The 12,305-nt window shown below is 52.7% G+C and overlaps 5 protein-coding genes across 5 annotated transcripts; 2 read left to right on the top strand and 3 right to left on the bottom strand.

Annotated features, from left to right (window-relative positions):
- Positions 1–974: 974 nt before the first annotated feature.
- On the top strand, positions 975–1,705 carry CORC01_09327 (multiprotein-bridging factor 1; the record flags this gene model as incomplete). The annotated part of the gene is made up of 2 exons (XM_022620956.1): positions 975–1,130; positions 1,400–1,705. 2 exons carry the CDS (start codon positions 975–977, stop codon positions 1,703–1,705), a joined length of 462 nt encoding a protein of 153 aa, XP_022472478.1.
- Positions 1,706–2,263: 558 nt separating this feature from the next.
- CORC01_09326 (uncharacterized protein) lies at positions 2,264–3,826 on the bottom strand (the record flags this gene model as incomplete). The annotated part of the gene is made up of 1 exon (XM_022620955.1): positions 2,264–3,826. One exon carries the CDS (start codon positions 3,824–3,826, stop codon positions 2,264–2,266), a length of 1,563 nt encoding a protein of 520 aa, XP_022472477.1.
- A 1,132-nt stretch (positions 3,827–4,958) lies between these two features.
- Positions 4,959–5,195, bottom strand: CORC01_09325 (uncharacterized protein; the record flags this gene model as incomplete). Its single annotated transcript, XM_022620954.1, has 1 exon — positions 4,959–5,195. The coding sequence occupies one exon, from the start codon at positions 5,193–5,195 to the stop codon at positions 4,959–4,961; it is 237 nt and encodes a 78-aa protein (XP_022472476.1).
- A 459-nt stretch (positions 5,196–5,654) lies between these two features.
- CORC01_09324 (uncharacterized protein) lies at positions 5,655–6,158 on the bottom strand (the record flags this gene model as incomplete). Its single annotated transcript, XM_022620953.1, has 1 exon — positions 5,655–6,158. The coding sequence occupies one exon, from the start codon at positions 6,156–6,158 to the stop codon at positions 5,655–5,657; it is 504 nt and encodes a 167-aa protein (XP_022472475.1).
- A 2,284-nt stretch (positions 6,159–8,442) lies between these two features.
- On the top strand, positions 8,443–9,069 carry CORC01_09323 (uncharacterized protein; the record flags this gene model as incomplete). Its single annotated transcript, XM_022620952.1, has 1 exon — positions 8,443–9,069. A coding segment is annotated over one exon (627 nt), but the record flags the coding sequence as incomplete, so codon positions are not given.
- Between the last annotated feature and the right edge of the window lie 3,236 nt (positions 9,070–12,305).

Raw genomic sequence — 12,305 nt, 5'->3', positions numbered from 1 at the left:
AACATGTCTGAGCCGTACCCTGTCACTGCCTGTGCCTTCCAAGGACGTATGAGATTAGTCATCACTGAAATGCGATTGTTGCCAGGTGTCAAGATTTTGGCGTTGAATCGGCCGGGACGGCTTCTCAGAATCCGTACTCCTTTGACGCCAGACATGGTATTGAATTGTGAGAACAATGAGCGTAGAACATGCAACACGAAATGCAGAATGCAATGACGGCAGCGGTTGCCATACAGCCGGGGTCGCACCATGGCGGCGCAAAAACCGAGGATGAGTCGACGACTATCCTGTACAGCAGCGAATGACACTGGAATCAATACCTGCTTCCAGGAGGCCGCTCTCCCGGATTTTAGCGGGCTGACTGATGGTAAACGACGACGACGACCTTGATATCCTCGAATTCAGTCTGATGTGTGGCGCAGTCAGGCAAACATAGAGACCGGACAGCCACCGGGGGATAGCCACCGGGGGACAGCTCTCAGCGACGGGAGGCTCTTCAGGCTGATCACCCCCGCCATTTCCAGCCCAGTCTGACAGTCGGCGCGGCGTTAGGCACATGCAGGGATAGCCGCCCCTCTTACCTCCGCCGGTTGACTCAGTTCGCTCAGTTCGCTCAGTTCCCTCGATGCCCCTCGCCCCTCCCCCCACCGGTTTTTGCCATCTATGCCTGTCCATCGACTTCCATACCTGTTATTTGCCAACCGACCTACCAATCCATCCCACGCACCAGCCACAGAGGCACCGACCGTATCTCAGGGACCCTCTCTCTCTTTAACTCTCCCCCAAAACTGACGCAGCAAAGCCCTCTTGTATCAACCTCCCACTTTCCTCCACCAACCAAACCAACGATCCTCACGAGACCACATCATCGACCCAACGAATAAGGGAAACACATAATTCCCTGCGACCACCATAATCAACAAACCCCTACCTACCTACACTCACAACACTTCACACATCAACAATCGCCCACAATGGATGACTGGGACACCGCCACCAAGATCGGCTCCAAGGCCCGCGGCGGAGGTGTGCAGAGAGAGACCGTCATCAAGGGAAAGAGCGCCCTCAACGCCGCCCAGCGCAGTGGTTCCGTCATTGGAACTGAGAAGAAGTACGCTGCTGGCAATGCTGTACGTTTTGATGACCCTCCATTTCCCACTCAGCTTGCTTGCGACGACACCCTTTTTTTTTTTTTTAATTCACGCTTGACATCATGGACCTGGCCCTTCCTCACCCCTCCATTCTCCACTATTCCTCAATTCGTAACGGATGAAGGAGCGAGAGAGAGAGAGCGACAGAGAGCGAGAGAGAGAAAACACCTTACCTCGAGACACCCTGCCCAGAGAAGCACCTCGGGATCAAAAGCCGCTGACTGACATTTGTTTCTACCCATTTTCAGGCCACCAAGCCCGGCGTTGAAGGCCAGCGCCTGACAAAGGTCGACCGCTCCGACGACATCATCAAGCCCAACACGGTCGGCAAGGAGGTCGGCGACGCCATCTCCCAGACGCGCCAGAAGATGGAGCCCAAGATGACCCAAAAGGACCTCGCCACAAAGTGCAACACCACCCAGTCCATCGTCGCCGACTTTGAGCGCGGCAGCGCGGCGCCTGATCAGAAGATTCTCTCCGCCATGGAGCGCGTCCTCAACATCAAGCTGCGCGGCGCCAACATTGGCGAGCCGCGCTTCGCCAAGAAGAAGTGAGCGGGAATCTTCCTCACACTTATTCTTTTTTTTTAGAGTTTCCACGGCCAATGGTGAAATCGTCACAATGTTAGGTGGGACTCAGCCTGCGCGAAATAAAGAGCGCTCGCAGCCCACACACCTTGCGCTGGGAATATAGTCATTGGAAGGGCGGAAAATGGTCATATTGAAAAAAACAAATGACCCGGCTGGTTTGCATAGCATGAACAAGACTAAAGACTCAAAAATGTCTTGAGAGGCTGGCTCTTTACGAAGGTTACGGTTCCTAGACGTTTTAACAGCGCAATAGATGAGTTGGCAACTCCAGAGCTGACGATTACACTGATTCTATTATCTGCATCTCTTGCAGTCTATATATGTGGCTTGCTGTCTTATTTGGTCATATCTAAATCCGACTCTCGCAGGTGAATCAAGCGCCCGCATCACCATTACTTTCGTCTCTCTTTCCATGGTATCTTCCAAACTCCGTATGCAGAAAACACGCTATGCCATGCATTCATCCAGCCTCGATAATAATCTTCCATCGATAACTGATAAACTCCACTCAGATGTATCCATCTATGCAAGAAGTCGGTTTACTCGCGCGGCGAGCTCCGCCTCGTACGGTTTGCGTCTCGTCTGGATGACAACGTGCTCCTTGCCGCCAACGGTGGCAACTTTCAACCATTCCGGTGCGACCTCTTTGGCAATGAGTCGAACCGCATCAACGCCTTCCTCCATGGGCATGGGGACACGCATTGAATCCTTCAGCTTCTGCTGCAGAACGGTCATGGTAAAAGGCATGACCAATTGTCCGGCCGAATTCGACGACGACACGAGCATGGAAATGATGGCGGAAATATCTCCGACACGCTGCAGCGCCCTCTTTCTAGCAAGCTCTGGGCCAGTGGGTAGCTGGATGTTGGCGTTGGCTTCTTCCTTGGCTCGCAGTCTGTCAAGGAGGGTCATCTTGGTGCCATTGGGGTTGAGTGTCGGGAACTTGGCCGCTTGGACTTGTGCCTCCTTCTCCTGCTTCTTTGAAAGGATGTCGTTCTTGATCCCAGTCAAGGCGCGTTGGCCTTTGGCGAACATGGGGTTTTGCGAGATCGTCGTGTGACGAATAGTAATGTCGGACTTTGGCAGATCGTTGAAGCTGAGGTTCTCGAAGCAGATATCGAGATCCGACATCTCGTCCATGGCGCGCTGGGAGCACATGATTTGGAGGTTCTCCTCGAATTGCTGGCACAGCTTGTCCTCATCGATGCGGCTAGAGTTCTTGATGAGATCCATCTCGAGGCAGAGCTTGCCGCGGCCGTAGTCGGTGACGATAAAGGGCGAGCCGAGGAACCCATCCTCTTGGCAGGCAGGCTTTGTGTCTTGAATGGCAATGCATCTCCGGATGTCGTCGACTGTGACTTTCCTCTTTCCCCACGTGCGGGCGACGTGAGGTGTGATGGAGCTGATATCAAGCGGGGCGTTATTGTTTTGATGCACAAGTTGAAGAGAAACAGTCTTTAAGATGGCGCGTTGCAAGTCCAGGAGCTCCAGCAGCTCGGCAGGCAATTGCTTCTTGACTACTCTGTTGTTGATCTCCGACTTTGTGGCATTGTGCTTCTTTGTTCGTTTGACCTTTTGGTTGGCTTTGCGGACTTCGTTCTTTGCTTGGGAGATGATGTCTGACTTGTGAGTCTTTCGGCGACTGTCGGCGACTGGAGATGGTGCGCTCTTGTGTGTAGAAGTGGCGGTGGTGGTTCCGACTTTGGGGACTGTCTCGATCTTGATGGGGACAGGCTCGTCCTTGCCGCTATTCCTGAAGACTCGCTGGCGCTTCATAGACTCGCGTGCTGGGATGTCGCTTCTCGCGTTGTCTTCGTCGATCGATCTTGCCTTGCGTTTCTTCGAGGGGGTCGCTGCAGGCTGAGGGGGGAGGGCTCTCTCCAGGCTAGACTCGAGCTTGATCTCGGTCTTGACTACCGGCTTGGCGACCGAAAGAGACGTAGGCAGTCCAATGAAGAAGACCTTCTTCGATGAGTCGTCTACAAGAGTAGGATGGGTCTTGGAGACTCGGCCATACTTGCTGATGAGGTTGGTCGCTGGCGTGGCAACAGGCTTGACCTGCCGACGGGACGCTGCACGAGCCATTGCGTCGAGAAGTGCAAGTGCTAGTCGTCTAGGCGATGGAAGAATGTAAGCGGTCGAGAGCGATGCAGCGTACAGGTGAAAGCTGTAAGGTGAAGATGAGAGGATTGGCAAGCGCAATTAAAATCTCAAATCGTGTAGAAGTTACGAGTTGACATACTGGGAAGCCGCGAAGAAAGTGAAGAGGTTTTGTACATTGGAAGGAGAGTGGGGAGCGGAAATGATGGAGCAACAATGGCAGCAACACGCCGGGTTAGGGGTTCGCGGACCACCGACCGCGACAGACGCGTTTTTCGAAAGGAGCACACGATGTGGAGGTCGCGTTAAGTGGTGGGGCGCGTTGGTGTTGATGGCCCGTGCTCCCGCAACAGGCGAAACCTCGGCAACATCCTTCACCTTCCCAACGGGAATGGACACGAAGACTGGGCAGCGAAAGCATCCTCAAAAAAAAGGAAAAATAAAAGAAAATAAGGGGGAAAAGACGAAAAACAGGAAAAAGAAGAGGGAGTCGGACCAGACCGATATTCTATCCGACTTTTAAAACTACGTTTAATTTTGGGAAAAGTATTGCAACCACTGTTTTGGGATTCCTTGCTTGTCCCTGCTCGCCTCATTTCTGTCAATTAACCCGGGGATTAGGCTGTTCGAACGGTCCCAATGCAAAGATGGGACGGCCCTTCCCCCCCTGTCGACGGGCAAATCACTCGTAGAGCGATTCACACTCCCCGGGTCTTTCAAAACGCAGCAGATGTAGGCGAAGTCAGTTGCCAAGAGACAATTGTTAACAATATCAAATCGTAGCTAGAGAGGCCAATCTACTCGATACGCACGGAAATGAGTGCGCATTCTGAATGATGTGTAGAACGCTCGCTGTTCCCAACCATCACCGTTTTTTGCGGCTACTTACTGCCGATAACCAATACGCATACTAACGAGAAGAAGAAACCCCATAATATGTGCCAGCCCTCCCTTTTGGTGTATATTCCATTCTCAAATTCGAAAGACTGTTTGCTCCGCGCCCGTTTCGCTCCGTACTCCCATGATTTGTCCGTATGCCGATTGTACAAGTAAAGACGTGCCCCCGTGTCGAGCAGTGGGCAGATAGAAATTGGTCGTAGCTCTGAATAAGAGACTTTCATCGGCGGATCGATGACTGCCAGTGGTCCGAGGCGAATGATACGGGGCTTGGTGGGGGAGGAGCGGGAACGCTGTAGTCATTCTCTTGAATCATGTGTACAGGCGTCACTGGTCGGTGGGTGGTTGAGGCGAGAGTCGCGTTTAAACTCGTGTATAGATCTTGGCCCGTCATCAGGCGCAGATTTCTCCGCTGAGGAGGAATGGGAAGAGGTGAGGCGATCTGGCTGGCAGGCATTGTGAATTTTGTGTGCCGAAAAAACGGTGAAGAGCTATCACACGATGTTTGACGAAGAGTATGAATGATGCCGCGTTGTCGACAAGCTCCACGTCCCGATGATGACGGATCTGTACGGAAGAATATGGGGAGAAACGGGAGCTATAAAGCCAGCTGTGGATGTGGTTGCTTGTTGAGAGGCTTTTTCAAGCCTAGAACTGGTGCCGAGGCAAAGTAGAGTGGAGTGATATTCTTTGAGATGGTGAAGGCGTAGAAGACGAGGTGGAGGCAGCGGGCGTGGTGAAAGTGCAGACGACAGAATATTTAAAGCTGAGAACCCAAGCCAGAATCGGCTGGCGGACGTAGGACAGAGAAAGGGCAGAGGCAGAGAGAAAAGGGTGCGACCGGGCGTTTGTGCGCGATCCGTAACAGAGATTTCACAATTCCTTCCTTGTATCATAGACCACCCCCCGGGGCTGGTCAAGTCGGTGCGCAAACACGACAAGGGTGGTGGAATGCCTGGAGCAAAAAGGACCCAACAGAACGGTCGGAAGTGTGGGTTATGGGCAGAGCAAATCGACGGAGGCACGAGTGAGGTTGCAGTTGCCGGGAGAGTTCAACAGAAGCGTGGGGAAGAAAGTCAGGGGTTTGCAGCGATGAAGGGGAGATGAGCAAGACGAGGGGGGAGAGGGCGTGAGAGGAGGGAAGAAGAAGAGGGTCAGATACGGCGAGTACGGCAAAAAGTTGAGATGGACGAGAGTTTGCTCTTTGACAGCTCACGGGCTCCAAGACAGGCAGAAACAGAAAGGCAGAGTAACCGATGTTGAACGGACGTAGAATTGAGACAGGATGATAAGGGGAGAGAGGAGGTATGGACAGGTACACAACGAAAATCGCGGAGCTGGTATGCGAGGCGTGCGATTTGCGATGTCGTAATCTAATGAGGCAAAGTATAAGACGATGAAGCACCTGGGCTTGGGTCATGACGAATGGGCAATATCATGTCTCAGCGGACTGGCCGTACTTTATTTTTGATTACCTTGGGCATTCGGGGTAGCTCGAGTGAACACTTCTTCACATACCCGCAAATTAAAAAGTTAGTCGATACTTTGCGTCCCTATTAAAACAGCAAGCCAAGGTACATTGCGCTGCCTCTGAATTCAGGTTTGTCAGCCAAAAAGCAACATGTCGTGCAGTCTAATTTTCTGTCGTGCTGCCGTCTGTTTGTTGTGCTGGCTAGCCCCAAACCAGCACCTAGGTCTCCAGAGTCCAAAGACTATCCCCGGCTTTCACGGGGAGCTCTGGAAGGGGAGGAATGTTCCATGTGGATGTTGATGTTCCTCTACCAGGATCAGGGCTGATTGCCCCTTTGAGAGAGCTCGGCGATGGGGCCGGATGGGCTGACCCTGACCGTTCGGGTGTTCGGTATAAGAGGGGCAGTACCGGGAAAATGGTGGCAAATACGGATACAGGTAAGGTGCCTAGAGACACGAGGAGGACAGTCATTAGAAGCCAAAGGGGTTGAAGACGTCTTTCTGCCGAGGCAGAGCTGTCTCCGCCTTCGTCCTCCCTGCCTATCATCCGTTCTTTGGGTATGGAGCATGGCTCAAACATGGACCCAAGAACTGCGAATACTGCCCGGCGGATAATGGAGCCGGCAGACCTCCTCAGATAAAGAGACGGCCAATTCGGGGAAACAGAGCAAGAATGCCGCCCTAAGTCAGGGCAAGCTGGGATTGACCAGAACAGGGCTGTTCCTGTGCTGGTAGCTTCCGTGGGTTCTACCGCCATTCGCCTTTGGATCATCCCAGCTGTCTTATCCCGTCGTTGGATTTTCTTTCTCTCTCGGCAAGGTGGTACGGTAGGTGTTGGTATACATCGTCCTTTCAAGGCCCCGGATTTTGTTGCTCATGCGGGTGCGAGAACAACCCCACGGCAGCCTGGGACATTGCGCCTCGCCCTTGGGGGACTTGCGGGCCAAACGGATCGAATGGATGAAATAAGGCGCGAGGAGAGGGCTTCGTCCGGTCTCCAGTTCTGATCAAGGTCGTCCCATCCGCCGGAAGTCGGAAGTTGTGCCTTCTTTTTCTCAACGTATTGGACGGAAATCGTACGGCAAGTTCAGCCTTGCAACTCACTCCTCTTGAAGTTGTTACTTTACGGTGGGGTGAGGTATCTTGGTACCTCCGAGGTCCCGCTTGCCTTTCCCACGATCTGGACGGCTACGGAGCTGCAGCTTGCATACCGGTATTCCGTCTTTGAATGCTTCTTCCCACACAAAGTGACCAGACGCCGCCCGTCTTACCCTTTTCTCTTGTCATCACCAAAGATGGGACGGGGGGAGTGAGCGACCTTATCTCGGTGGCAAGCTTGGAAGCTCACCCCCTAGCCGAAGTGACAAAACAACTCGGGCTAGGTAGTTTCAGCCACCCCTATCTGGGAATTCTGGTTGCAGAGAGAACAGGACGAAATAAAAAAATCCTCGAATTGTCACAGAGTCCGCCCTTACTCCTGGAAGAAACGCCTGCCGGTGTGGGGGGGACGCCATGTGCATTTATCATTCATGGGTCACACAATACAATCTGCTTTCTATCTGACATTCGGGTCGTGGGCCGGATCGCCATGCCTCCTCACGCGGGCTCTCCACGTCCGTCCTTTGTGAAATCCGATCTTGTTGGGATGCATTGAATGCCTGCTCTTTTTTTTCACCTCCTGGAAGGAACTTCCGTCCTTCCCAAAGGTTGCGTGGGTCGGAGATGAATAGGTAGGTAGCCAGACTCCACTCATCAGGTACGTAAGGAGAGTGTGGGGTCTCTCTTGCATTTTGCGGAGAAGCCCGCCAAACTATCCGTATTCGTAAGGAACCCCCAACTTCCAGCGTTCCCCAAACTCCGGGGAGAAGTGGAAGTCACGGCCGGGAGGGGACCTCCAGCCTTTCAGGCATGCCAGGTTCCCCTACGCAGGCTCGCAGCACACCACCTCGTCCCCCCAAACGCATTTCGGCCAGGCGGATTGGGCCTGGGAACGACATGCTACGAGCGCACACACCTCACCTTCCCGTCCTGGGACGGCAACCTTGGGTGAACCCCAACGCGACACTCGTCTTGGTCTTGCGAGACAGGAGCGCATCAACGAGCATATGTAAGGAACCAAGGTACCTAACTACCTATACTCCAAGTCCCCCGTGCTATCCTGCGTGGAGACCGAAGACAAGGCGTACCTCATTGATAATCAGCGAGGGTCGGAGCTTGGCGTCCTACCACTTACACGTATCCTGCAGCGGATTGTCAGCAAGCCCACGTCGTGCAATCAAGCAAACCCTTCGTATCAAGCTTCCCGCAAACAACGTAGATATCCTCCTTCGCCTCGACTTAGGTCTTGCGTCCTGACTCACGGTCCACAATCCCCCGGCGCAACCTCGATTCTTTCTGTCACGTTGCCTCCAGCTGTCGAACGAGTTTCCCAAACTTCGGCGGCGTTTCTGCTGCACCCCATAACTGGCACACCCATTACCGCCCCCCGACCTCGACGCATAAATCCAAGGCCATTAGCGTCACGGCGCCGCTTACACTTGAACAGAAACCGCCATATCCGTCCATCAAGGCCTCATTCCACTTCCCATGCCAGTTGTCAGGGCTGGACTGTCGTCCTGCCGCCACCTCCCTCGGGGAACTCAAGCCGGCGCGACAAGGGTGCCACAGACGACCGTCTCTGCTTGTCCAGCGTGTTTGTGTTACCGGCCGTCTACGCGCTTCGATGGGAATGGTATGGTTTAGCCTGCCGGCCTCGGCCCACTCTTCCGCCATGGACGCTTGGACGAGGAATTGACGTCCAAAGTACGAAATCCTCACCACACTCCTGTTGCATCTTGCCGTCCTCAATGCAGCAAACCTGACCACTAGGAGCTCACTTTTGCCAGACCGAGTTGCGGTGTGCACCTACGCCTCCATCTCTGGTCACTGACTGGCGGAGAGTGACTGCTGTGGCCGCGGCTCAGTGCCCATCCGGCGCCGCCATGCCACCCTCGGACATGAGACTTGCAGTCAAAAGCGGTCTGCACAGATATATCACTTCATGATTGGCGGCTTCACAACCTGTGGTTTGTTTTTGGTCGTCATCAAATTTTAATATTCAGCTATCCGCGACGGGTAGCTAACGCCCACGCTTTAGACTCCCGTTCCCCGCGTTTCCACCAAGCACACTTCGCCGCGCCCAAGCTCCTTATTCGACCCCGCCTTGCAGGAATGTCTCACTTAGGGAATATGTCCTCAGCTCTTCATCTAACCTCCAATGCTGCGTCCGAAAGTCTTCGTCAAAAACTGGACTACCTCTGGCATGCAACAATTTATGAGCTCGGTTCTGCCCTCCTTGCTGCCAGCAATCCAGCTTAGGCCCTGTCCTGTGTTTCTGCTCATCTCAGACTCATATCAGATCGACGTGAACACTGCTCGTGTTAAACTTCAACCAAGTGGTGGCCTCAATGTGAGGCCTGGAACAATTGCTGGTTCGGCATTCTGCATAGCAGAATTCCTTATCGCAAACGAGTTATCTCCTCGGCATGTCTTGCCGTTCTATGGCGCTTTAAGACAAGATATTGCATTCACCAAACCATACTGCTCTCTCTTCTGGAGCAGCATGAATTTCCGATAGAAACTCGTACATGAGCCAAAAAATTACTGTAAGCCCGTGCTACTTTAACCTTGGCGACTAGACGCGCAGGGTGGATTTGGGATTATGGTGCATGGCTGATAGGTTTTGTTGAGACATTTGCATTTGTTGTGGACTGAAAGCACCACTTGACTGCGTACAGCGTTCCTGAATCAAACGCAATCGATGTCCGACTCCCCAGGTCCGCAACAGGTCGTGTGCGAATGGTGGGAAAGGGTTGAATGTCAATAAAAACGAAACGTGCTGCCCGTAGGACCGCAGCCAGCCGCGTTAAAGTATACTCCGATTCTGGTCGCGGTTAGAGCACGACTTGAAGAGAGACTTGGGACGATTTGGAAGGGGACGGGGACTCTGGTGTGAAGTTCCGATTCGTCGATTCAACGTCGGTATGCCCGCACAAGGTTTCGGGGAAGGGAATAATGAGACGCAACACCGGCTGCAGTCAGAATTGGGACGGAGGTGAGATGGGCTGGCAGCGCCGGTTCTGTTCGCAAGCCTCGGGGCTGCGGGGATGCTCCCGGACCACTAGCTGACGGGAGCTACGCAACCACGTCCCTTTGATGCCCTCGTCTTTAGGTCGCCTTTAGAAATATAGCCTTTGAATCATGGAGAGAGATCGTTTAAAGTCGTATAGTGCAACGTCCGAAACCTGGCGTCATGAAGTGCACGCCGTCCGTTTGGCTTGGTGGCGGTGTGGGGCCGCTCCGTCCGTGAGCGACTTTCTTAGCGGCCGGGCAGAAACGTCCTTTAGGACTGCGCATCAAGAAATTATGCCCCGTATCTGCTATCTGCAAAAGTCTGGCTGAGTGGTGCTGTATTCCCAGAAATCCTGGTCTGTCTCTTCGGACCTTGCTTTATCCCTCTCTTTCTATGAGTGTCAACGTGTATGTATCCCTGCATCCCTATATCCCTCTATATGTTTAGTACTCACTATTCTGTGGCGGAGTACCGCTATCCCTTGGTAGCGTTCATTTTGGATTGATTGTCTTGTATCATCGCTTGACGCCGGCAGAAGGGGATTTCCATCTTGCATTTCAGAATACAAGATATTGATACCGGGTCTGGTCATTGTATGCTTTCTAAGCGTAATGTCTTCAATAAAGGAACGCTGGCGACGGTTTGTCTTTTATTGTATTGGGAGCATTCGCTGCTTCATTGGGCAGTTCAGTAAATTCGAGCTGAGTTCATCCATAGAGAATTGTAACTTAGCAAGGCTTTACGGTGTCGGCTTGATTGCAGACACTAACATTGATTCATATCGTGCTGAAGGTCGTCTTCCAACGTGGAGACCGCCCTCAGATTTCCCCAACTTATACAAGGGATTTCAAACGGCAAGCAAATCGATTGCTAAGGACCCTTGTGGTGATACCCGCTCCATACAGAAAGGCAAGTAGCAAAGACTGTGTACAACCCGCTGCTAGCATGTAGGAACCAAAAAGTAGATGCATATCAGATTTCCTCGGCGGGCCAATGGAACAGGCTGGGTGTTCATACCGCATCGTTGATTAGTAACCTCACATGTGCATCTCCTCGGGAACGCAGTAGATAAGAAATGTTCTGGACCACAAGGATGCATCGTCGGATTCTCCAGATTCTCCACCGCTTTCACGACCGCATCACGACACATTCTTTCTCACACCATGGGCAATGGACAGATTGCCGAAAAGAAGCATCAGTAATCTCCCCGGTCAAATCACTGTGAGAGATGCTCTACCCCGCGTCTATTGAGGCAACAAATGATAAACTCTCCTCGGTGGTTTGGTAGCTCCCCATCTTTTCATTCGTCAGTCGAACTTACAAACTGTATACTCCAATATTGTCGGTAACTTTTTTGTTCGTTGATTTTTCCCAACATCAGCCGGTATGGTCTCGGATCTAACTCGGCATTCTCTGTTCTCACATGCATCGTACGATCACTGGGACCAGCATCCTGCTCGGGCTTTTCTAGTTGCCGTCTTCGTGACCCTTGTGCTATTCCGAGTCTACGCAACAGCGAGACAGTATGGGTGCCTCCGGCGCTTTAGAATCCGCCTCTAGCGGCAGTGTCCAGATTGTGGCTTCTATAGACTGTGACCGGTTCTCGGGGAGATCTTGAGTTCTTCAAAGTCACAAAGAAATATGGTGGGCATTCTCCTGACCATAGAACCCACCTTCCCGACCATGAGTCAAAAGAGACTGGGCTTTCTAGATAGATCATGGTCCAACTCGAAAAGTTGAGAGCGTGGACTTGGACTTTACGAGATTAAAAGGCTCTCTCGCGCGAACCGCTCCCAACGACCTCCTTAATGATGATCTGAGGCTCATGAGGCGTATGCTCGGCATGCGGAGTGGTTACCGACGATTGAACTGCTACGACGAAATGCGCTTCAAAACGTCCAGGAACAACGACATATCATGCCTAGACGAGGATGAGCACAACAAGCTGCTGTCAAAGATGGCTGCGGGTATACGTATCCCCCCCCC

The sequence above is a fragment of the Colletotrichum orchidophilum genome (genome assembly GCF_001831195.1).
Source record: "Colletotrichum orchidophilum strain IMI 309357 chromosome Unknown Scaffold_84.1, whole genome shotgun sequence".
NCBI classification, from domain to species: Eukaryota; Fungi; Ascomycota; class Sordariomycetes; order Glomerellales; family Glomerellaceae; genus Colletotrichum; species Colletotrichum orchidophilum.
This window is presented reverse-complemented; position numbering and strand designations above follow the sequence as displayed.